The 26,773-nt window shown below is 42.0% G+C and overlaps 2 protein-coding genes across 4 annotated transcripts in view; both read left to right on the top strand.

The window, feature by feature from the left end:
- Positions 1–2,997: 2,997 nt before the first annotated feature.
- LOC112264413 (zinc finger protein Aiolos-like) lies at positions 2,998–17,266 on the top strand. Of its 2 annotated transcripts, none has more exons than XM_024441008.2 (8): positions 2,998–3,264; positions 4,018–4,082; positions 4,248–4,406; positions 11,303–11,680; positions 12,142–12,309; positions 13,272–13,388; positions 14,262–14,381; positions 15,980–17,266. In XM_024441008.2, exons 1-8 carry the CDS (start codon positions 3,128–3,130, stop codon positions 16,642–16,644), a joined length of 1,809 nt encoding a protein of 602 aa, XP_024296776.1. In that variant the 5' UTR covers positions 2,998–3,127; the 3' UTR covers positions 16,645–17,266. The 2 variants fall into 2 exon arrangements, with proteins under 2 accessions (XP_024296776.1, XP_042158710.1); XM_042302776.1 differs by lacking the exon at positions 2,998–3,264 and adding an exon at positions 3,717–3,830.
- A 6,397-nt stretch (positions 17,267–23,663) lies between these two features.
- The window catches only part of LOC112264418 (protein AF-17-like), a 35,575-nt gene continuing 32,465 nt past the window's right edge, over positions 23,664–26,773 (top strand). For both annotated transcript variants that reach the window (XR_006079488.1, XM_024441027.2), the window contains exons 1-4: positions 23,664–24,143; positions 25,406–25,485; positions 25,659–25,713; positions 25,915–26,024. Coding sequence is in view for 1 of the 2 variants with exons in the window: in XM_024441027.2 (XP_024296795.1) it covers positions 24,035–24,143; positions 25,406–25,485; positions 25,659–25,713; positions 25,915–26,024 (354 nt within the window). In the remaining variant the exon portion in view is untranslated. The remainder of the gene's footprint in view (positions 24,144–25,405; positions 25,486–25,658; positions 25,714–25,914; positions 26,025–26,773) is intronic.

The following is a 26,773-nucleotide window of genomic DNA, read 5'->3' as shown; positions in this document are numbered from 1 at the left end:
GCACTTGCACACTGACACACAGACCCACACACAGAGAACAACGTATCTGGAAAGCTATTATTCTCACTCGCAGTAAAAGGCATTCATATACACACAAAGGGGATAAAGAAAACCACTTCCATGCCATCTTAAACTCTCTTTCACAAACACACACACATACACCTCCAGCTAATGACAAAGCATTGTTGAAATAACAAAGCTTGGGCAACCTCATGTCCCTTTCCTGCACATGGCCGTGGTTAGCGTGGCCAGTGTGTGTGTTGTGTGAGAAGACGAGTCCATTAGGCACCAGCATCCTTCTTTTCCTCCCTCTGCATCTGCCCTTTACTCTCTCTCTCTCTCTCTCTCCATTCAATTCAATTCAAGGGGCTTTATTGGCATGGGAAACATGTGTTTACATTGCCAAAGCAAGTGAAATAGATAATAAACAAAAGTGAAATAAACTCACTCTATCTCTCTCTCTCTCCAACTAGCTGTGCGGGGCAGCTATAAAAGGCAAATTGACAGTGCCGTCCACGCGGTAGCCCTGCCCCCGCAGGTCTTTAAAAAGCCTCCCCTTTCCAACAGAGGGAACTTTGAACTACATCGCTAGCTGGGAGGTTTTTAATTGTGGGTGTGTGTTTGCAAATTAGAGAATGTAAATGAGTAGGCTGCCTACGTGTGTGTTAGTGTCTGTGTATTTTGTGTATATGTGTGTGTCCAGGCTCTTTCTCATTCTCAACTATTTGGTTCCAAAGCTTACAGAGCTGGGATGACGCCAATTCTCTTTTATGTTCCTCTGCTTGTGTTTTACCATGGTAACCCAGCATGTATTGTAATGCCTTTGTGTCTTTTCCTTCCCTCTTTTTTTCATTCTTCAGACTGGTGGCCTGCTGCCATAGGCTGGGGCATGGGCCATGGGCCAAACCTCACTAGGCAGTGTTGTACCACTCAGGTGGGTGGTATGTGTTGTTAGTGATGTGATTCCTTCCTTCCACTCTTGATAAAAGAGCAGAAAACGACAGGGGTATGCAACAAATGTCTCAGCGTTCTGAAAGATATCAAAGTCTAATCTGGCACAGTGAATGTAAGTATTTTTCATTTTGGACTACATCAGTAGTCCTCTTTGCTGATGTAGTGGGCCTCATTTATATTCAGTACAAATCCCCACATGAACCATTATTGCTTTTTGGTAATACCTTTTGTAATTTATATCCATGTCTATTGGTATAGGGGCCATTAAGTAATGAATAACAAACTATTACAATATTGGAACACATGCTGTAAGTAGTACAATAAAACCTTTCTTCAACTGTTTGCTTTTGGCATGTCAAATATCTTGTTCAAGACATAACTGGATTAAGTGAATAAGCCTGTACTGTAACAGTGGTAGAGAAATCCACAGGTGTCATCAGTGGAGGTGTTTATTGGTCTCCCATCTCTCATGAAATAATAAGGCCAACTGTAGTGAGTGTGTGTGTGTGTGTGTGTGTGTGTGTGTGTGTGTGTGTGTGTGTGTGTGTGTGTGTGTGTGTGTGTGTGTGTGTGTGTGTGTGTGTGTGTGTGTGTGTGTGTGTGTGTGTGTGTGTGTGTGAGAGAGAGAGAGAGAGAGACAGGGATACAGCATTAGGTGCTGCCTGGGTCAGTTGGTGGATAGTTAGCAATGAGGCCGGGAAAGGGGGTGAGTCGGTGATGTGCGGTCTGCTTCAGCCCTCAGAGCAAATTTCCAGATACAATTGTGATTCTGTTAGTCAGTGTCATACAATACACACACACTTGATTGCTTGTCCACACTTGATTGCTTTGCTGCTCTGTATTAGTCCGAAATGTCCAATGCCACAGCTCTAATGAGCACATATTCACACACACAGTATAGGCTATAGAAAGCGATGATCCCACTATAACCAAAAGGCTTCCTGTGGTAGACAGAACAAAAGGTTACCTGTGGTAGACAGAACAAAAGGTTACCTGTGGTAGACAGAACAAAAGGTTACCTGTGGTAGACAGAACAAAAGGTTACCTGTGGTAGACAGAACAAAAGGTTACCTGTGGTAGACAGAACAAAAGGTTACCTGTGGTAGACAGAACAAAAGGCTACCTGTGGTAGACAGAACAAAAGGTCACCTTTGGTAGACAGAACAAAAGGTTACCTGTGGTAGACAGAACAAAAGGTCACCTGTGGTAGACAGAACAAAAGGTCACCTGTGGTAGACAGAACAAAAGGTTACCTGTGGTAGACAGAACAAAAGGTCACCTGTGGTAGACAGAACAAAAGGTTACCTGTGGTAGACAGAACAAAAGGTCACCTGTGGTAGACAGAACAAAAGGTTACCTGTGGTAGACAGAAGAAAAGGTTACCTGTGGTAGACAGAACAAAAGGTCACCTGTGGTAGACAGAACAAAAGGTCACCTGTGGTAGACAGAACAAAAGGTCACCTGTGGTAGACAGAACAAAAGGTTACCTGTGGTAGACAGAACAAAAGGTTACCTGTGGTAGACAGAACAAAAGGTTACCTGTGGTAGACAGAACAAAAGGTAACCTGTGGTAGACAGAACAAAAGGTTACCTGTGGTAGACAGAACAAAAGGTTACCTGTGGTAGACAGAACAAAAGGTCACCTGTGGTAGACAGAACAAAAGGTTACCTGTGGTAGACAGAACAAAAGGCTGTTTGAACCAGTAGACAACAACACTTCACATAAATGCATCAATATCCTTTACCCAAACAAAATTTTCTTCTGACAGCATTACCATGCTTGGTCATGGTCTATTCATACAATCACTGGATAGACTTACTGGCAAATTATTAAATAATTGGCAGGGATATGTGCACAAAAACACTTTAAATGGAAAGAGGAGGTAGTAGCAGTCTTTGGCCACAAGGTGGATTACTTGTATATTATATAGAGCCCGTCGTTGAACATATATTGTAATATCCTGTTTTGATCAATCGTAATCATTCATATCATAATGATAAATCCATGCATACATGTATAACGCATATTCACCACTTCAACAGTTTCACTTCACCTCCATTCTTAAAATGTCTTCAGTCTAGTCTTCCTATACAATTACAAAGTATTTCCATCGCTTCGTTTTGTCAAAAATCAGCCGCCTGTTCCTTTAAGACGGTCTCCAAAGTTTAGCGTATGACGTCAACATTGGCATATCCATACCGCGAGCCGATCCAGTGGCGGAGAAGGGAATCTGAACGGCGGGAGAGACAGGTGAATTTAAAACTGGACGTGAGCGCTTCAGTATCAGGAGGAATATACATACGTTACAGGTAGGACATTTTAAAAAGAGATGAGAAAAACTGCTGTTGTCTTCCTTGAATTAAACATATTTTTAATAGGAACTGGAAATGGGAATAGGAAGATAAGACTACTGTATAAAAAACGGAATAGTTCACATTAAAATAGGTGCATTTAGCTATAATTCTAAAAGTCTTATGATAATGAGAGTTTTATATTATTTTAAGCATCAACTATTAGCTTTAATGTATCCTCAAAAACAGATGTAGGTGTGCTGTAAGAAACAGGGCTTAACTTTGTCAAATATATTAACTACTTCAATGGCAAGGTGTTTTTTCTGTTGAAAATAAAATAATATTCTGGAGAATAGTATGGCTACATTACCGTAGAAGTTGGACGTCTCTTTCACAGTTTTCTATTTGCGTCAATTTGGCAGGAAATGCATGTTCAGTGAGCTCATATTTTTTCTTCTTTATTTGAATGAACTGCTAGGGTTGAGCAATGGACCATGCACGAACAATTTACCACACATTTTGTTTTGTAGTTTTCACGGTTATTTTCATTTAAAAAAATGGAATTTATATACATATTGCATTAAGTATGCCCTACTTATGCTACTACTCATGCTTCTTGCATGAAACGTCACTAATTCCACGGGAATATGCCAAATTAAATGACTATTATTTTGCATATAATAACTGATTTAGAACTTTCTGAGGTAAATGTTAACTTTTGCAGTAATGGGTTGATTGACAAACTGCTTCCTTTGTGTTTTATTTCCACAGAGAATCATTGAAGATGAACACAGAGGTAAAACAAGAGCTCAAGTCATCACAATGTGAAACGATGGGTAAGAACCTTCACTATAAGACTTATATTCCAAAAACAATGTTGTGCGCAGTGTAATGGTCATAAGTTGACTTACAAAAACAATGGTGGCCCAAATAACGTATACGGTTTGAGATGTGTGTTAGGCTCCGTATTAAAGACTAAGATGGTGATGGTCTCTTCACAGACGTTAGCACCGCTGTGACAGATGAGAGGTCACAGACAGAGGAGGCGGAGGGAGGAGAAGAGGCAGTGGAGAGGCAGGGAGAGGGGGAGGAGGCCCCAGAGAAGACCTCAGAGAGTGGAATGGAGTGCTCAGAACCCACAGGAAACGAGGGAATGACAGGTACGAAACACATGTTGATGAGAACATTGTCCCAAAACCATGCTGTATTGACTAGTTGACTAGTACCCACTTGCGTTCAATACTCAACCGACCTATGGTATGATATGCAACAAGTCATTGGGCTTAACAGAGGCTGCGAACAAAGGGGGTCAGACGCCCAAGACCACCAAAGTGTTAACCAGTCATTGACTCCATTTTACAAGTTAGAGGAGTTGCTGGTAATAAGGCATTATTAATCATTACTTCCACATTTATAAACCATTTATTAATAATTGGTAATCATAAGTATACATTGTTTTTTTTGCCGTCCCTAATCTAAAGTGAGCGCAATTAATACTTTATGTGTACTTTATAAATGTTTTGAGTGAGCAGTGTAATATCTCACAAAAAGACGGGCATGCAATTGGTGGACATTCCTGCAGTACCTGGTAAAATAATAGGTACACAACACAGGATGTGTAAGGAAATATATATATACATGTGTGAATAACTCACTTACTAACATTTACAGATGTGGGAGCAATGATAAATGAAATGGTGAGTAAAACTGTTTTTAAATGCCTTATAAAATGGTTTATTATGGCCCCTTAAATAAAGTGTTACCGATTTGTTGTCTACTGGAGCTACTACTGGAGGCCTTGTTCTTCCTTATTTTAGTCTTTTGCCACAGCTACACGGTCCGGGTGTAACCATGTAGCTCTGAATTTCTACTGAAGCGTGCCCCGAGGTTCACTGCTCTCAGGTCCTGGACTCTATATGGGGCCTCTCTCACTGTGCGAAGTTTCCATCGCACCTCTGAGCGCTTTGCATGACAACGAAGCACAGCTTTTCAGCACATCAGCCACCGCTGAGACCACAGTATGGTTTCTGGATGGAATATAACTTGACTCTCAGCAGGGGCAGTCATTGCAGGCCAGAGCCCAGGACTTGAGGTATACACAGTTGCAGTTGTAGGATATATAGACTGTAGGACTTGGGGGATAGCCTATACTCTGCAGGTCTTGAGATGTACTTGTATGGTATGAGGTGCACACTTGCAGGGTTTGGGTCTTAAACTTGCAATGCTTGGGGTGTAGGCTTACTCTTGCTGGGCTTATTGGTGTGGGGCTGGGCAATACAGCCAAAATATAATTTCACTATATTTTTCTCATTTTTGATGATTGGCGGCATTTGACAGTATTTTATGTTTCTGAGTAATACAAGTTCCAAATATGTTTTAGGAGTAGTGCATGACCCTAGAATGACAACAAATTCTGATCGCTTTTATTCGCGATCAAACTAGGACAAAACTGACAGTGAAGTAGTCCAATATGTTGAACTTTTAAGTTATTTAGCACTGTATAAAAAATATCTTTAAATATGTTATTGTAAAAATCCTTACCGGTATGTGGGTGTTCACAATATATTTCCCAGCCCTATATTGTTGTACATTTGCTGGGCTTGAGTTTTGCACTTTTAGGACTTGGGGTGCACACTTGCGTGGTTTGGGGTAAACACTTCTAACTTGAAAGGCAATGCTACACTTTTGGGGAGGGCTATGCTCTCAATCTATATGTTCAGAAGAAGATGAAGCGTGGTTGTTGTTTTCTTTTCTTCAACGTTGACTGAGAGGTTTCTCTATGCCGCTTTGTTCTGCCCTGGTTCTGGTTTCTGAGCATCGAAAGGAAATGCCTTGCTGTTATCTCAGAAAACATCTCCTAAATATTTCTCTGACACTCTGCCTTGTCCTAAATTAGCCTAACCACACTAGGAGATGTGCTAGTATCAATATATTAAAATATTCTACAAATGTAGAAGTGGAGATGTGGCATTTATCACAAAGCCTTGTATAAGTTTCTGTCTGATGATTGGCCCCGTGGAGCTCTGCTAACCAAGCTAGCACATTTGGTGCCTTGGAAGTTGTGGGAATGTACAGTACCAGTAAAAAGTTTGGACACACCTACTCATTTAAGGGTTTTTCTTAATTTTTACTATTTTCTACATTGTAGAATAATAGTGAAGACATCAAAACTATGAGCTAACACATATGGAATCATGTAGTAGCCAAAAAAGTGTTAAAAAAATATTCAAAGTAGCCACCCTTTGCCTTGATGACAGCATTGCACACTCTTGGCATTCTCTCAACCAGCTTTATGATGTAGTCACCTGGAATGCATTTCAATTAACAGGTGTGCCTTGTTCAAAGTTAATTTGTGGAATCTCTTTCCATCTTAATGTGTTTGAGCAAATCAGTTGGGCTTTGACAAGGTATGGGTGGTAAAGACCAAGTCCATATTATGGCAAGAACAGCTCAAATAAGCAAACAGTCCATCATTACTTTAATACATGAAGGTCAGTCAATGCGGAACATTTCACAAACTTTGAAAGTTTCTTCAAGTGCAGTCACAATAACCATCAAGTGCTATGATGAAACTGGCTCTCATGAAGACCGCCACAGGAAAGGAACACCCAGAGTTACCTATGCGGCAGAGGATGCGTTCTTTAGAGTTAACAGCAGCCCCCCAAAAAATTCAAGTAACAGACACATCTCAACATCAACTGTTCAGAGGAGACTGCGTGATTCAGGCCTTAATGGTCGAATTGCTGCCAAGAAACAACTACTAAAGGACACCAATAAGAAGAAGAGACATGCTTGGGCCAAGAAACACGATCAATAGATATTAGACCGGTGGAAATCTGTCCTTTGGTCTGATGAGTACAAATTTGAGATTTTTGGTTCCAACCGCCTTGTCTTTGTGAGACGCGGAGTAGGTGAACGGATGATGTGTGATTCCCACCGTGAAGCATGGAGAAGGTGGTGTGATGGTGACACTGTTGGTGATTTATTTATAATTCAAGGCACACTTAACCAGCATGGCTACCTCAACATTCTGCAGTGATACGCCATCCTATCTTGTTGGCGCTTAGTGGGACTATCATTTGTTTTTCAACAGAACAATGACCCAAAACACACCTCCAGGCTGTGTAAAGGCTATTTGACCATAAAGGAGAATGATGGAGTACTGAATCAGATAACCTGGCCTCCACAATCACCCGGACTCAACCCAATTGAGATTGTTTGGGAGGAGTTGGACTGCATGAGAGAAGGAAAAGCAGCCAACAAGTGCTCAGTATATGTGGGAATTCCTTCAAGACTGTTTTATAAGCATCCCAGGTGAAGCTGGTTGAGAGAATGCCAAGAGTGTGCAAAGTTGGCATGGCTAATTTGAAGAATGTAAAATATATTTTGATTTGTTGAACACATTTTTGGTTACTACATGATTTCATGTGTTATTTCATAGTTTTGATTTCTTCACTATTATTCTACAATGTAGAAAATAGTAAAAGTAAAAAACATTTTTTTAAAATCACTGAATGAGTAGGTGTGTCCAAACTTTTAACTGTTACTGTATATGTTTGGTTTCACATTGGTTGTGGGAACAAAGCCATATGTTTCCTGACCGGTAAAACTGAACGTTTTTTTAACGTTATGAGAATGTTTTATTTTTAAGTTGCACTGAGTTTATGAGAATGTTTTACTCTGGTTCCTTGAAAGTTTTCATGGGATCTTTTATTAAAGCTCTGAGAATGGAAATGATAGGTTATTTGTAGGTGTTTTAATAACTTCCTTAAACATTTCACAAAATGTTTCATTAACACTGCTAGCTTATTGTGGGTTAACTTTTTTGAAATCCAAGCACAGATAGGACACATTAAAATCAATTTCCTTATCAATAATTATGCAAATACATTTATTTTTGATTGTGACACACCATGAGTGAGATTTGAACCTATAATCTTCTGTTCTCTATCCATGGAACTAGTCCACTGCACCACCAGGATGGAGCTAGCATGTCATGCAGGCACTCATTAAGATCAGGTGTGGCCAATTAGTGGGCAAGGCCAACACACCTGAACACCATTAACAAGATAGAGGATAGAGAGAGTTTTGTGGATGCTGAGGACGAAATGTAAATGTAAATCTCTGAACGTTACGAAAGTGTTCTTGTGTTTTTTATGGAACGTTTTCTCCACGTTCTGAAAACAGAATGTATGTTTTTAAATAACATTCTTAGAACGTTCTCTGAACGTTACAATATTTTGGTTCTCGGGAACAATTTGAGAACATGTTTTTAAATAGAACCATGAGGAAACCTGTAGGAAACATAATTGCTGAAGTACTGAAATTCCCACAGAAGAACATTGTTTCTTAATATTCTTGGAACAATTTGAGAACATTACTTTAACCTTCCTGTTGTGTTCGTTTCATGTTAATTAATTTTGTGTTCCCGGTCCAAAATGACCACCCCATTATAGCTGATTATAAATTCACAATAATACATATATTATCACCTAATGTTGTGTTAGATCTTTTTATCAACTTAAGTTCTTGTGAACATTATAAGTTTTGAACTTCTATTTGCTATTTATGGCCTGTAGACCTACTTGACTTGAGCTCATACAACTCGTTTTTTAGTTTAAAAAAAGCATAATGTATGGATTATTTTGACTATAGCAAATACTCAGATTAAACATATTGTGCTATTTATCACAGACTACTTTGTGTCAAAGTTTAACAAGGACATTTGATTTGAAACCATTTCACATTTTTAAATAGTGACAGGATTTTATGTCATCAACATAAAATTTGGCGTATCTCGTTGGCCCTGGGGTCATTCTGATAACATGTTCAGCCGACAGCCGACCTCTCCTCTCAGGTGGGGAGGAAGATTCTTTGACTGGAATGTAACAACAACCTCAGCAGGGCCCTCTTTCTCACCACTGGTTGTCTCTTTGTCTGGAGCATATTCTGTGGTGTCTTCAACTTCTGACACTTCCTCCTCTAATGCATCTTCATTGTCAGTTTCCTGGCCTCTCTCCTCACCAGTGTCATGATCAAAGATATGATCCAGAGCCTCACATACAGTATATCGTTTGGTCATTGTGCTGCCACGGAATGAATTGTGAGCAAGGCCTCAAAAAAGCTTTATATACCAGAGTTGTGAGAAAAGTTCTATATATTATTGAAACAATGTTTCGATTGTTTGTGAGAATGCCAACAGGTGTGGTTCCCGTGGGGGAAGATTATATTGGGGAAAGGTTCCCATGGGGATTGCCATGGAAGCCAAGAAGGGGAGTGGGGTGTGTGTGTGTGTGTGTGTGTGTGTGTGTGTGTGTGTGTGTGTGTGTGTGTGTGTGTGTGTGTGTGTGTGTGTGTGTGTGTGTTAAACACACATGCATGTGGGGGTCTGGGAGAGGAAGTGTGTCCATTTGATGAATGGGCATGTGCCTGAACTCAATTTTATACACTAATTGTAGTCTCACCCATTCATTTGTAATGACTGGTCATTTTTGGCCAAGAACACCACAGGTGTACAAAAGTTAAATAAAACAGCCAAAATGTTATATAAAAAAAAATATATATAAAAAAAATTGTGTTCAGATGCCCTGTGTGGACAAAGTCATGGAACCTTATGACAATTAGATTAAATGAACTACAATTTTCAGAGAGAAAACCTATAAATCGGTCCAATTCGACCGGAACACAGCAGGAGAAAAATGTTAAATGGAACCATGTAGGAAACGTTATATTGAAGTAATGAAATTCCTGAAGAAGAAAGTTGTTTCTTTTTTCTTTCTTTAAAAAAACAAAAACATTTTACCCCTTTTCCTCCCCAATTTCGTGGTATCCAATTGTTAGTAGCTACTATCTTGTCTCATCGCTACAACTTCCGTACGGGCTTGGGAGAGACAAAGGTTGAAAGTCATGCGTCCTCCAATACACAACCCAACCAAGCCGCACTGCTTTTTAACACAGCGCGCATCCAACCCGGAAGCCAGCCGCACCAATGTGTTGGAGGAAACACCGTGCACCTGGCAACCTTGGTTGCCAGAAAGTTGTTTCTTAACATTCTCTCAACAATTTAAGAACATTCCCAAAGACAAACCATTTGGAGAAGGTTCCTAGAACATTACAAACATTGAAATAAAATGTAACCATGTTTGAACTTTTAGGAAACATTCTGTTAAGGAAATGAAACACCAAGAATTGTATTATTATGATTTTTTTGTCAAGTTTCTTAAATGTGCTGAGAATGTTCCAAAGCCAAGCAACTATCCTGCACCATTCCCAGAAAGTTGTGGGAAGGTTGTGTGTAAAATAACCATAGGACAGACCATGCTCTCACCAAGCTCTATGAAACCTCTGGTTCTCAGAATGCTGTGTGTTAGCTGGGAAGCTTTTTTTATGTCCATATTTGCAGAAAATTGCATGTAGAATCATTAGATAGGTTTTACAACATAGACCGGCATTTTACTCTTCGCACACTGGCAGTGGACAAAATAATAACTTTTGAGGTTTAAATTAGTAATCAGCAGTAGAAACAATAACAAAGCCAGCTCCCCACCCCTGGTTCTGTAAAAAGCAGAGGGATGGGGCTGGAGAAATGTAACCACTCTCAAATTCGTAGGCAGAGCTATGGATGCAAGAATTGACCATCCATGATATCAAAATGATTTAACCATGTTTTGAGGCTATACAGTGTTTGTTACATGTTCTTTGTTTACAAACATTGGAGTTAAACAAGCTTATATTTGGGGTTTTGATGGGCTACGACAGTTGAACTAAGCTCATGAGGCATTTGCAAGTTATATTCTTCAAGAATCAATGTGCACATATAATTAATTTATAAGTCCAAAAATGAATGTAGCAACTGCTGATTGCCCCTTTAAAGTCAGTCTGTTTATGAAACCGGTCAGCTGAAATAAGACTAGTCCCCAAAATATATATTTTTTTATGTTTTTTTACCACCATAGACCAGTCACAACTAGTTTTATGCAATTAGCTCCAGGTGCTCATGAAGTCAAATAACCAAGGAGGGAAATATATTTAACCCTCTCTTTCCCCTCCTTCCTAGATGGGGCTCCCGTGAAAACTGAGAGGGAAGAGTATGACGACAATGACGATCAGTACCCCAAGAGTGAAGAAGAAGGTGAACGAGACAATTACCTTTATGAAGAAGAGGAAGAAGATGAGAAGGAAAGGGATGAGGAAGACGAAGGAGAAGAAGAGGGGGAAGGGGAGGAAGAAGGAGAAACCCTTAACGAACCACAGGACCTGTCTCTGGCAGATTATGTAAAGTATGAGAGCACAGGCCCGCAGGACGCCCTCAACAACTCCTCGTTGTACGCAGCAGTACCCCGCAGCCAGGCAGCAGGCAAGCTCAACTGTGACATCTGTGGCCTGTCCTGTGTCAGCATCAATGTGCTGCTCGTGCACAAGCGAAGCCACACCGGTGAGCAGAGTAACACAGCCAAACCAACCCTGGCCTTAAATAATGGTGTTTTTTGTTATATAACACTGTGGCATTGTGGCTTTGATAAACTTAGTAGATCAAGGTGTTTGATTTAAAATATTTGCATTTCAATATGTACAGTGACTCATGCGTTACACTTTGAATGGACACATTTGACTTTACATGTACTCTACATTTCTTGCCCTAGTACTGATAAAATGCCATTTCAACATCTGCTATAACACAGTAATCACACTTCACTCAATGGTCTGCTTTATTAGACATGTGGAACAAACCAAGTGTTACTTCTATTTAGTCACAGTACTACTGAGTAATACATACCAGTAAACATACCACAGTAGCTCAACTATTTGCCACATAACTACTGTATCAGTAAGTCTTGGCAGTGTTGACAGAGTTTCTCCATGACATAGGATCCCTCTGTTTTTTCCTACACCTAGGTGAACGTCCATTCCACTGCAGCCAGTGTGGTGCCTCCTTCACCCAGAAGGGAAACCTGCTTCGCCACATCAAACTGCACTCCGGGGAGAAGCCCTTCAAGTGCCCTATGTGCAGCTATGCCTGCCGCAGACGAGACGCCCTCAGCGGACACCTGCGCACTCACTCAAGTACCTATCCACCATCTGTGTGCCACCTGCGTTTACATATGTATGACCACACATGCATATTATAATAACACAAACTCAGGTATTTTCCACCTGTTCGCACTTACTCACACACGTACTACACAAAATATATGTGTACACATGCAAACACACACACACATAGGTACTTATAACCTGTCTGCACACAGTTATTTAGATATACCACTTCACGTTGGGGCTGTCAGTGACGCTCATTTAAAGAGGTTCTTGAGGCCTCCCGAATGGCACAGACCCAGGTTCATTTCCCGGGCTGTGCCACAACCGGCCGTAGCCGGGAGTCCCATATTTATATATTTATTTATTTTACCATTATTTTACCAGGTAAGTTGACTGAGAACACGTCCTCATTTACAGCAACGACCTGGGGAATAGTTACAGGGGAGAGGAGGGGGGTGAATGAGCCAATCGTAAACTGGGGATTAATAGGTGACCGTGATGGTTTGAGGGCCAGATTGGGAATTTAGGGTGTGAGGACGGCGCACAATTGGCCCAGCGTTGTCCGGGTTAGGGGAGGGTTTGGCCGGTGGGGCTTTACTTGGATCATCGCGCTCTAGCGACTTCTTGTGGAGGGCCGGGTGCCTGCGGGCTGACCCCGGTTGCCAGTTGAACAGTGTTTCCTCTGACACATTGGTGCGGCAGGCTTCCGGGTTAAGCTGGCGGGTGTTAAGGAGCGCGGTTTGGCGGGTCATGTTTCGGAGGACGCATGACTCCACCTTCGCCTCCCTAGCCCGTTGGGGAGTTGAGGCGATGAGACAAGATTTTTTAAAAATAGGGAGAAAAAGGGGGTGAGATAAAACAACAAAAAATATTGGAGGTTCTTGCAGAGATCGTAGTTGCCCCATTATTTAACAACAGCCTCAGTAAGCAAAGTGTATGATGGTTTGAAGTGGGAGTTTGTAGTTTTAACTGAAACTCTTTTCTCACAGTAGAGAAGCCCTACAAGTGCAACCACTGCGGTCGCAGTTACAAGCAGCGCAGCTCCCTTGAAGAGCACCGAGAGAGGTGCCATGTGTACATCCAGAACAAAGGCAACGCTGAGAGAGGTGAGAGGCCCCGGGACACTCCTACATACCCTCTGTTACACACACACACTTCAGACACCACACACATACACACTTACACAAACACACTTTAGACATACACACATACACACTTTACTCATGCAATCACACACACACACACACACACACACACACACACACACACACACACACACATTCACAGGCACTCACTTACACTCAGATGTGTGCACATTCTGTTATCTACTCACACATTTGTGCACACACACATACATACATACAAATTTGCTGTCTGCAGAGTTGTGTAGCTTCATTCCATTGAGTTCATGGTCGTAAGTTAGCCCACCATTAAATAGGTTGTGGCTGTTGCTGTGGGAGACGTTGTGATGTAAAGACACCAGAGGGGAAGTCAGTCAGAAGAGATGTAGGACAAATGTCTCAGTGTCGTGATCTGACTGCACACCCCCCAGAAGTCTGTTTGCCTGCCATGGTGGACAGCCAAGACGGTTGCGACACAAACAATACTCTGTTGTTTTGTGGTCAGTTGAATGTCGTAAGTACGGCAGATAGATAGCGTGTGGTGAGGAAGCACATCCTCGACCTGCGGTCTTCCTCCTGCAGGCCTCACTAGTCGATGAGGCAAAACACCAGGAAGTGAGGTCACGGGTTTTGTTATATTGGCTGCGATCAAATTTTCATTGGTTTCTCCGAGGGTGAGTTTCATTTTAAAGTAATTTTGTTTGTTAGCCCTGTAAAAGAAAAAGAGAATTTCACAACCTCAAATGCTCGAGGCAGTGGACAGTTGCAGCACAGGGGACAGAAAGCACACACTCTGTCTTTACTGTACCTCTGTACTGCTAAGAGACCTCTCTCTCTCTCTCTCTGTGTATCTCTCAGCCGGTGAGGACACCCACGTGTCCAGGACTACTCACATGGGCACGGAGCGCGCTCTGCTACTGGACAGGTTGGCGAGCAACGTAGCCAAACGCAAGAGCTCTATGCCACAGAAGTTTACTGGTAAGACCAGTCTGACTCATTCCTCACTTACAGTTCAACTGTCTCGCAGGTTGTCACCTTGGTAGGGTTAACTAGGCATGGGCGAGTGTGGGCGTTCATTCAAACAAAATTATGATTACTTTGTGACTAGACTTTGTGACTAGATGGTTGCTTACTCTTTTGAGAAATTGTTAATTTGGTAATTCAATAGCAATTTGATTAATTGTTGCTGCTGCTGCTGCTGCTATTATTTTATTAGTGTTTACTGTCAGTTGCATTTAATTTAAACAAATGTAAGTTTTAAGTGTATCATATCGTTGTCTGTCTAAGCTACATGTCTGTCTGTCTGTCTCTTTCGCTGTCTCTCTCTCTATCTGTCTATTTGTCTCTCTATCTATGCAGTTCTCCTGTCCCCCCTTGCTTTGCTTGCCAAGCAGGAATTTTGGCCAGAACGGCAGCCTCATCTGCTGCACCGCGCCATAGGGTGGTAGACCACTGCCCTAATTTCCCTGCCTGATGTATATGTTAGGTGGGTATGGTTAACCACGCATAGGAATAGAATGCCAATAACATGAAGCAATCGTGGGAGATGTGCCTTTTGCACACTGGAACTCTCTCACACAGAAACTGACAAGTATAAACATCCAAGTTGTAGTGCTTCATTGAAACTTCTACACTACTACTACTGCTGAGTGTTTGAAAACCATCAGTTTCAGTAAATGAGTGATTTGTCATCATGTTGACTTCCCAAACCCTAAGGCGTTGTATCCATTTCCTATACCCAGGTCACACTTTCTTGTCAAGCGTCTCCGCTTATCATAAACTGTTTAGTTTCAGAATTCGAGTCACTGCAAAGAAACAGCAAGCGTCTGGCCTAAAGAGATCCTCCTATCACCCATCACCCTGACAAATGAACTGAAATCTTGCAATATAACGACCACAGGAGGAAAAGAGAGGTGGTGTGTTCGACCACAGGGTTGAAAACAGGCGAGAGCGCGAAACGTGAGCAGATGCCTCCGTCTCCTCTTGTGGTGGAACAGCAGCTGCAGCAGTGGAGACTGAGAGGCCTCTTCGTCTCCTCCTCGTCTCTGTGGCTGAGTCCTAAATGGCACCCTATTCCCTATAGTTCACCAAATGGCACCCTATTCCATAATGCACCATATAGAGAACATGGTGACGTTTGGGACACAGCTTCTCTGTCCTGTCACGCCCTCTTAGTGTTCGTTCTGTGGTAAGAAGCTCGTTTATCTACAGGGTCAGCGTCTGCCTGCTAGTTCTCTATTGTACAAGCTATCAAGATTTCAATTGTACAGAATGTGCTTTTTTTCTTCAAGTGTGACCGAGCTTGCTCTTTTGCTGCTGAAGCTCCTTATAGTTAGTGGAGTTGGCTATCTTGTGGCTCCCTCTCCAATGCACGTCTCTGGCTCTTTTCTGTCTGCGAAATGGTTACTGCAGAGCCATTTATATAGAGATATGTGTATATATATGGCCATATGTGTATATATATATATATAGAGAGATATACAGTTGATGTATTTTTGTCTCTGGGTTAGTTGCCCCACCTGCACAGTGCTGAGTGAGTGAGTGCTGAGGTGTCTCTCTCTGTGTGGGTGATCCAGGGGACAACGGCATGTGTCTGGACCTGAGCTTCAACAGGGAGCTGATCCACCGCTCTGACGTCATGGACCCTCCCCTCACCTCCCCAGGATCCGAGAACCACCACATCCACCAGCCCCTCTACACAGGCCATGACCCTGACTCTGCCTCCCCCCACAGGGCCTACCCCATCCCCCTGAGCCGCGCTGACATGAGCCCCCTGGCCCTCACCAATGGTCACAAGCTGGAGCAGCAGAGCACCGGTCTTGCCTACCTGCCCCGGCCCAGCCAGGGCCACTCTAGCATGGACTCACTCCACACCGATCGGGCCCAGCTCTCCCAGCCTCTCATCTACAATCTGGGGCACTTGCTGGGGCCCAGTCCCCACAACAGCCTCTCACACCCCCATACCCCGGCCCACGCGCTCCCCATGCCACCCCTAGAGGCTCTGAGGGTGGTAAGGAGCGAGGGGGAAGTAGGGGTTGGGGTAGGTACAGGAGCGGGGGCGGTGTACCCCTGCGGTCACTGCAGGGTGTGGTTTCTGGATTACGTCATGTTCACCATCCACATGGGCTGCCATGGCTTCCGTGACCCACTGGAGTGCAATGTATGTGGCCATCGCAGCCGGGACCGCTACGAGTTCTCCTCACACATTGCACGCGGCGAGCACCGCCTGGAGTTGAAGTAGTGTAGACACACATGTGCACGTGAACACACACACACATACACCCATACATGTAGTCAGACTCCTAAATGGAATAATGCATACACATTTATACACTTACACACACGAATTGTGTATTTACATTACATACACACAAAAAGTATCTCAGGGACTTTCCTTTCTGTTTTTAATTAGCACCAGTATTACCATACACAAACACAAAGAAATGTAGCATTTCAGTAAAGTAGCATTTAAAATGTTTTATAGAGTTTATTTTTCCATCTAAAATGATGGAAATGTATGTTTTATGTGGGACTACATTTTATTCTGCTTCACTAAGCCACGGAATAACTTAAATATATATATTGTTTATTTTATTTTTGATTACTATTCAACAGAAGTGTCAATAGTGTCAATAGAAGTGGTAATAGGCAGTCAATATTTGGCATTACCTTTGCCATGCCTGCTGCTTTTAGGTTGGGATATACTACAGTGTGTCCAAATGTCCTCTGTATGTACAGCAGTAGTAGTAGGACATAGTACTGAGTACATTTTACGTTCACTGTAAGCTGACTGACAGACTCTGCTGTACATTTGTTTTCCTGTTAACTGTGCTGAGGTTCGAAAATAAAAAAAGAGAATTAAAGCTAATGTGTGGACTGTACCTTGTGAAAGAAGTAGCAAGTATCACTACAGAAAAATACGTCTTCTTAATAGTCTATGTGCAAAAAAAAACTATCCTTATGATCTCAAAGGTCATGTGTCTCGTTTTAGGCTGTGGTTTGAGAAGTTCACAGCTTCAAAGAAAGACAGCACTTCACAATACACTCCCCTCTTCACAACTCCTCAAAGTCAAACTGTTTCTCTGTCCTGGATTTCAACTTACAGTATTTATCTAGCGCTCCCAGAAGTTAAGGAGATGTGCTCTGAACACGTGCTGTGAGAGACTGCTTTGTAGACATGTTCTGTGGCTCTGCTTATTGCACAAGTAGACAGTCATTTATAAAGAGCATGTAGGATTGATAGTAGGAATTATAATTTATTGCTGCTTGATTATTTTTCATTAATACCAATGTTTCACACTGTACATACAATGTGACTTTAATGGGGAACGGTGCTTGCATGTAAAAGTTGGCTAAAGATATGGCAGGAGGGAACAAAATGTAGAAACACAATTGATTTGATTTGGGGGGAATGTTCCAATCACATTATGGGATTTTGAGATTCATTGTCCAATCCAGAGGCTGGTGCGATTCACTGATGGATTTCATTCTGCTTTTGTGGCTAAAGCAGGTCACAACTGTGGTTCATCACCCAGTCAATAGTCTTGCTCTCCTGCTACGCTATACATCTTCAGTTCAACTCAATATGAAACTAGAAGTCTGGCACACAGTAAGCAATTCCCAAAGGGCAGAAGGTTCCTTAGGAAAGAACTTGCCTACCCCAATCCAGATAAGAAATACTCAAACCAATCGAAACTGCTTATGTCCACTTTCACCTGAGTATCAGTCAGTCACACCAGTAACTCACATAACAACAGGTGTAGACTAACAGTGAAATGCTTACTTACAGGCTTTCCCAACAACACATAGAGAAAAAAACTGAAATGATAGAAAAATACAAAAATAATAACACAAGGAATAAATACACAATGAGTAATGATAACTTGGCTATTTACACGGGGTACCAGTACAGAGTCATTGTGCAGAGGTAAGAACGAGGTCATTGAGGTAGATATGTACATATATATAGCTAGACTAATCAGACTCCCTAGTCGTATCAGTAACAGTAAGCAGGCAATAAGTTGACGAGCCAGCCACATGTCAGACAGACCAGGGACACAGTCAGTCACGACTCACTGCTCGGACCGGCGTCAGACCACCAGAACAGGTGTGAGTCTCATCTCATCCAGCTGCTGACATCTCTATCTGTCCTTTTCATCAGCACTCATTTCCCCTTTCTTTCTTTCTTTCTTTCTCTCTCTCTCTCTCTCTCTCAATGCAGAGTTGAGTGAAGAAACTTGATACTTATAAAGCAGGCTGTGCTCTCAATGAATACGCCCAGATATGCTTATCAGGATGTTTATTGTAAAGATGACAGGTTTGTATGTCTCTGCATTAAAAACAACGATGCTAAATATATATTTTTCAATGTAAACTGTAATAGAAACAACATAACTGACTCCTAGGTTGAAAGGAGAGTATAGAAGGGTAGAGAGGTAGAGTGGGTGTCAATGGTAGAAAAGCATACATCTAGTTGTTACTTCCCTCGTTTGATGACCCAGTCCTTTGTCTAACTTTCTCTATCTGCCCAAGTGTCCCTGTAAAGTTCCCTGTCTCCCTCTCTTCTACAAGCTTAAAACAAGTTACCCAACAGCAATTTACTTACACAGACAGCAGTGGAGGCTGCTGAGAGGAGAACTGCTCATAATATTGTCCGGAACAGAGCAAATGGGATGGCATTAAACACCCGGAAACCATGTGTTTGATGTATTTGATTCCATTCCACTGATTCCGCTCCAGCCATTACCACAAGCCCGTCCTCTCCAATTAAGGTGCCAACAGCCTCCAGTGAGAGACCGAAGTAATAAATTGACCATGGAGAACATACGATGCACAATGGAATAGGGCTCACAGTGACATCTACTGACTGAATCAAGGTCTAACTTATTTTCGTACAAGAAATTGCTTCGGTTGATAATTACACAAATAAAGAGTTTGAGAATATTGATAGTTCACAAAAACCACAAAAGTAATTATTTTCATAAATAGTTTTCAAGGTAAGGAAACAAATGTGTAATTTTGTCATTTGGGTGAACTATTCCTTTAATACCCCTGTGGTCCATTTTATTGGCTGGAGGCTATTGTTCTGTTAAAATTAGGCACCTTGCTCAATTTAGATTTCAAGCACGCATTTCCTACTATGTCCACTCAAATCATTGTTTTCAGTTTCAGTTTGACCTAGTAGGGAGGATTGGGTTGTTTCTGGACTCAGACATGATTTCTATGAAGTCAGATGGTTCATCAAGATCTGCCTATATAAAGGGAAATCCCACTGCGTCCACGAAGATGTACAATCTGAACTTTCTCAACGAGGTCAGTTCTCAGTGAAACAGCCACGCTGTATCATTTTGAGGATCTTCCAGTTTCAAGAATTTTAAGAGAAAACATCAACATGGGTGAGCTTTATTCAGCTCTATCATGAATTCTGCATAATATTGTAATTGTAATTTACTAAAACCAGTTAAAAGATCCTGTCATATCTTTCTGTATTTGTAGGATGTGAATTGCCTGTGTGTGTAGTAGAACTCTCTAAACATTATGTCTGGAATATAAGCCCACAGCAGGGCTTATTGAAAAATAACCATCAATGATTATGTTGTGGTATGAGTTAGTATGCACTCAAATAATAAATAATTGTCTTTATTTTAGCAAATCGTTACGGCGACATTAGCAAAGTTGACACTAACGGTGCCTCATGGGCAACAGCAAATGCTGACGGGAAAAGTTCCAGTCGTATGTGGTTTCTGACAACTGTTATATATACAATACCAGTCAAAAGTCTGGACACCCATTCAAGAGTTTTTCTTTATTTTTACTATTTTCTACATTGTAGAATAATAGCGAAGACATCAAAACTATGAAATAACACAAAGAAAGTGTTAAACAAATCAAAATATATTTTATATTTGATATTCTCCAAAGTAGCCACTCTTTTTATTGGTGACAGCTTTGCACACTCTTGGCATTCTCTCAACCAACATCATGAGGAATGCTTTTCCAACAGTCTGGAAGGAGTTTCCACAAATGCTGAGCACTTGTTGGCTGCTTTTCCTTCACTCTACTGTCCAACTCATCCCAAACCATTTCAATTGGATTGAGGTCGTGTGATTGTGGAGGCAAGGTAATCTCCTGAGTTGTGCAGTGGTCTAAGGCACTGCATCTCAGTGCTAGAGGCGTCAGTACAGACACCCTGGTTCGAATCCAGGCTGTATCACAACTGGCTGTGATTGTATCACAACTGGCTGTGACACACTTATCCCAGTGTCGTCTGGGTTGTAGGCCATCATTGTAAATAAGAAATTTGTTCTTAACTAACTTGCCTAGTTAAATAAAGGTTGAATTTAAAAAGTATATATAATAATCTGAGGCAGCACTCTCCTTGGTCAAATAGCCCTTACACAGCCTGGAGGTGTGTTTTGGGTTATTGTCCTGTTGAAAAACAAATGATAGTCCCACTAAGAGCAAACCCCCACGTGTTCGGGAATAATCGCCCCTACGTGGACAAGTACAAGGGCCGCATCACCAACGCAGGGCAAAGGTATGGAGTGGACCCAGCTGTCCTCGGTGGTATCATCTCTAGAGTCCAGGGGTGGGACAGGACTGGTCAATGGCTCAGGGGACAATGGAAATGTCCATGGGCTAATGCAGGTAATATAAACATTTGCGTGAGAATGAATGTGAGACTCTGGATCAGGGGTTGAAATAACATCATTACAATCACGATTGTATGCAGGTTGTAGAGACGTCATTTGTACACCCATTATTGTAATCTGGCTGTTGAATTTCAAACGTTTCTTTTTTTTTACCCACTGTGCAACTGCTTCCCAAGAGGTCATGTCTAGGTTTTTCTAGGTTGACAAGCACTGCCACCGTCCACAGGGGGCATGGGACAGTCAGGAGCATATCGAACAAGACGCACAAATTGTGGCTCCTATTCAGATGTTGAGAAAAAATATCCTCACTGGACCAAAGAGCAGAAGCTGAAAGGTATTTACTGACCCACTTCTGGATTGAGTTGATGAATCATACATGTTGTAGTACTGTATGCAACTACTAACCTATTGTGTTTATGTTTTTCAGGGGCGTTGGCAGACTACAATATGGGGCCTGGCAGCATCTCCTCATATGAGGAGGTGGACGCTAAAACCACTGGAGGGGACTATTCAAATCAAATTAATGTATAGAGCCCTTTTGCATCAGCTGATATCTCAAAGTGCTGTACAGAAACCCAGCCTAAAATCCCAAACAGCAAGCAATGCAGGTGTAGAAGCACGGTGGCTAGGAAAAACTCCCTAGAAAGGCCAGAACCTAAGAAGAAACCTAGGTCAGCACCTCAGGAGTAAATGTCAGTTGGCTCCTGCTGTCTCTAGACGAGAGAGAGAGAGAGAGAGAGAGAGAGAGAGAGAGAGAGAGAGAGAGAGAGAGAGAGAGAGATACTTAAATTCACACAGTACACCAGATATAACAGACTGACCCTAGCCCCCTGACACATAAACTATAGCAGCATAAATACTGGAGGCTGAGACAGGAGGGGTCAGGAGACACTGTGGCCCCATCCAACGATACCCCCGGACAGGGCCAAACAGGCAGGATATAACCTCACCCACTTTGCCAAAGCACAGCCTCCACACCACTAGAGGGATACCTTCAACCACCAACTTGAGACAAGGCCGAGTATAGCCCACAAAGATCTACGCCACGGCACAACCCCCAAGGGGGGGTGCCAACCCAGACAGGAAGATCACGTTAGTGACTCAACCCATCAAGTGACGCACCCCTCCTAGGGACGGCATGGAAGAGCACCAGTAAGCCAGTGACTGTAATAGGGTTAGAGGCAGAGAATCCCAGTGGAAAGAGGGGAACCAGACAGGCAGAGACAGCAAGGGCGGTTCGTTGCTCCAGTGCCTTTCCGTTCACTTTCACACTCCTGGGCCAGAATACACTCAATCATAGGACCAACTGAAGAGATGAGTCTTCAATAAAGACTTAAAGGTTGAGACCGAGTCTGCGTCTCTCACATGGGTAGGCAGACCATTCCATAAAAATGGTTCTCTATAGGAGAAAGCCCTGCCTCCAGCTGTTTGCTTAGACATTCTTGGGACAATAAGGAGGCCTGGGTCTTGTGACCGTAGCGTACGTGTAGTATTGTACGGCAGGACCAAATCAGAGAGATAGGTAGGAGCAAGCCCTTCTAATGCTTTGTAGGTTAGCAGTAAAACCTTGAAATCAGCCCTAGTCTTAACAGGAAGCCAGTGTAGAGAGGCTAGCACTGGAGTAATATGATCACATTTTTTGGTTCTAGTCAAGATTCTAGCAGCCGTGTTTAGCACTAACTGAAGTTAATTTAGTGCTTTATCCGGGTGGCCGGAAAGTAGAGCATTGCAGTAGTCTAACCTAGAAGTGACAAAAGCATGGATTCATTTTTCTGCATAATTTTTGGACAGAAAGTTTCAGATTTTTGCAATGTTACATAGATGGGAAAAAAGCTGTCCTTGAAAAAGGCTTGACTATTCCAATTATGTTGTGGCCAGAGCTTAATATTTCAAAAAGCATGGCTATTAAAGTCTCACAGGCTGACTGGCAGTCTGTCATTCCAAGGAAATAGAATCACATCTTCTGTTTTTGAGTTCTGCCATAAACTCCTATTAAATCTTTGGATTACAATTGAATTTTATGTTCATAAACAATAGTTGTAATCTGTAGGATATTACAGACATTATTATATTGTATTGTTTTTTGCACATGTTCATGCATTCATTTCTAACATTATAGTTAACTTCACTTTCTGATAAAGATCATCATCATGTAATAAGTAATGTAAGGCTTTGCAGTCTAAGGTTTTACAACAATGCTTTACATTACACATCACACAAGTGCCTAATAAAACGCATTATAAACCTACAATTGTATTTTATTGACCTCTGATTAAGCACCCATCATTATGAGACTTTATAATGCCTCTAGTACAACATAGTTATCTGATTCTGTTTATGGACTATTATTATGATAATACTTTTTAATATGCCTACATATTGGATATAGTTGTTAGAAAGTTTCTAAATAAATCGGCAAAGTAGTTGACCTGGACTACATATTGCTGAATGATATTAACAGTTTCCTCAAACTATGTCTGGATATTCAATTTCGGTCAGTAGGCCTAGACATTTGTGTTTTCTCTGATCCCTAAAGATGGCGCTATGCATTTAAAGTGCTTTTTATCTACCGTTCAAAGAGAAGAGGCACGCTTTAGTCTACACTTGTCATTATTGCTTTTCGACAGCAGGAGATCGGGGCCGTTTTGTCATTATTAATGTGGAAATGGAGCATATATATTGCCATTGAGCATGGACAACTGAGGACATACAACTTCAAGGGATGGAAATATTGTCCTCTTCACACAGTGAGACTATTCTGCAGATGTGGGCATGCGCACTGCATCGGTTCTACGGGGGACGGGAAGACATCACGGAAAAACTCTCTGTACCCGAACCCCACGCTGAAATTCATTCTTGATTGCAGTGTAGCACGACTACCGACTACCATGTTTGAGACACCGTTGAAGTCAGGGACTACTTGACACCCTGGCGATTTAAGTCGCCGCAAAACCGTATACAATACCGTATGGGAACAGTATGCGGGAAATGGTTGGAGGTTGCTGCGTGTGTTCCGATGAGCGAGGCTGGGCTGAAAATCCTCTTGTATACTGTGATGGGCACGGATGCAGCGTCGCTGTTCACCAGGGTAACTAGCTTGCTATTTTACAATGTAATTACGCTATTGGGGGAAGGATGGGGTGGTGCGTGCCTACGTGCGTGTGGGTCTGTCTGTATTTATGTGGGAGGGGGTGTTTTCCTTCTGCACGCGTTGACGTGGTGCGACCGCGAGAGGAGACATATAAAATGACATCAAGCCCTTATGGCGTCGACTAATGCGGTTTTTGTAGAATGGCTTTTATTCGATCCAAAGTTACGCACCGTTAGGAAGCATTTGTTACTACTGGAGCAGCAGACGAGCTGGCCTATCGGGCCTTGCGGATGAATTGTTTCCACAACGATATATTAATCTTCTTTGTTGACATCTTTGTATCTCAGCAATGCAACAACGTATCCACTCAATATGTCCATGAGTTTTGATTTGAATAAGAGCCACTAATTATGATTTAATGTGTATATATTTACAGTTGTAAGGCTATAACAGTTGTACACACCTTCACAGTATATCCCCCCGTGGCTTTTATTTATTGTGTTTTGTAGGAAACATCAATAACAATATCGTATGTAGCTGACACACAATACGATCTGAGTTTATAAACCGTTATTAATGTCAGATTATTATAAATCAGCCTGTCTTGCCAAGTAAAACCAATATGGCTGCGTTCAAAACACCACCACTCTTTGAAAAAGGTGACGTACATCAATAGCCTATCAATATTTGTATAATCTCAGAATATTTATGACAACAAATCTATAAATCATTGTCACACTTAACTTCATGCCCTGACTATATGCCTTCTCTCAATTCAGTGGCCTTGTGGTAAGAATGTTTGTCCCGAAAAGGTTGGGAATTTGATTCCCAGCCGAGTCATACCAAAGACTGTAAAAATGGGACCTGCTGCATCTCTGCTTGGCACTCAGCATTAAGGAGATAGATTGGGGGTAAAGCCCTGTGATAGACTAGCATCCTGTCCAGGGAGTGAACTTGTACATCAAGCTGCTTCACGCTACAGAAACAGGAGATGGGCTCTTTCTCCTATGTGTCGTTCCGGGTCTCGCACAAGCCAAGGCTACTTACTTACTCTATGCTTGCTCTCAACAGTAAAAAATAAATAAATACAAATTAAAAGTTGAAGGTATACCAAGAAGTTATTTAGTTACATAACTAATAAGTTAGGTAACTGTTTTGTGTCCCTTTGTTTGTGTTTCATTCATTTGAGTGGTAGACTAAAGATGTCTGTATTTGTGTCTCTATTTATGTGTGTGTGTGTGTGTGTGTGTGTGTCACAGCGTGCTATGGCATCGTCCAGGTGCCCACTGGACCATGGTTCTGTCGAAAATGTGAGTCTCAGGAGAGAGCTGCCAGAGTGGTGAGTATATATGTCCAGTATATCAATATATTATCCGTATACTCATGTACTGCATGTCTATCAATGTACAGGATATCCCTGCCTGTTGCAGTAATAACACTGGTAGTACAGCATGCTATCGAAGCTACTGTGCGTAGTTGGTTATTGTGAGGTGTACTCTCATTTCTCATCAGAGATGTGAGCTGTGCCCTCACAAAGATGGCGCCCTCAAGAGGACAGACAGTGGAGGTAATCTACTGGACACAGATTTTCTTTCCTTTATTCTTCATCCTCCACTTTCCATCAATCCCGCCATCTTCCACGTTTCCCTTGTCTTACAAATATATGATGTGTTTGTGTTAATGTGTGTGTATGCACGTCAGGGCGTGCTTGTGTGTGTATGTGTGTGTGTGTGTGTGTCTGTACTAATGTGAGCTGTTCTCGCTCCAGGCTGGGCCCATGTGGTTTGTGCACTCTATATTCCCGAGGTGCAGTTTGCCAACGTTCTCACCATGGAGCCTATCGTACTACAGTACGTCCCTCACGACAGATACATCAAGGTATTCTTCACTGTTCACTTCAACTTTTGATAAGCTTGTTTGTCTTTTGTGAAGGATGTTTTGACCGTCATTTAAAATGCATTTTATAGGCCTCTGAAGATTTAATCAATTTGGATATATTGTTTCTTTAGCCAGAGTAAATGGTTGTCCATCTATGTGTCTATCTTCAATATTCCACACAAACGTGTGGGGGCATTTTTGTCCGATTCTGTGATTTGCAAGCAGTCATTAGTATACAATATATTTTTTTGCTTTTGCATAGGCAAAGCTTTCATGAGATCATCCAGAGTTTTTCCTAAGCCCTCTCTTTCAAGTCCTCTCTGCAAGTTATCTCTTTTAGAGTTGGCATCTGGATGATCATGTGCCATGTATCCCACCACAGTCTGCATGCTTTTAGGCCTAATGGTCTTGAGTGATCGCTATTGTGGAAAAATCTATATACAGCATATGCCCACCAGACAAGATTTTTTGGAATGAAAGCTTTTATGCGATTGGATTACAGTTCTATTAGAGTCAATGGGAAGCTACGTAGACGCTTGCTGCTGTACAATAGTGAGTGCTTGTCTTGTAGTGGTCTCATGTTACAGTGTCAGGGGCAGCTACAGTAAATGGCTTGCACCTCTCTGGCCTGGATTGTCAGAGCCATTCATCCGGATTTGCTGCCCTCCATTCTTAGAGAGCGTTTGACTGGACAATGGCCGTGTCCCAAATAGCACCCTATCTCCTATGGGCGCCTGGTCAAAAGTAGC

The sequence above is a fragment of the Oncorhynchus tshawytscha genome, linkage group LG02, assembly GCF_018296145.1.
Source record: "Oncorhynchus tshawytscha isolate Ot180627B linkage group LG02, Otsh_v2.0, whole genome shotgun sequence".
In the NCBI taxonomy this organism is placed as follows: domain Eukaryota; kingdom Metazoa; phylum Chordata; class Actinopteri; order Salmoniformes; family Salmonidae; genus Oncorhynchus; species Oncorhynchus tshawytscha.
Note: the sequence above shows the minus strand (reverse complement) of the source record. Positions and strands in the feature narration are given on the sequence as shown.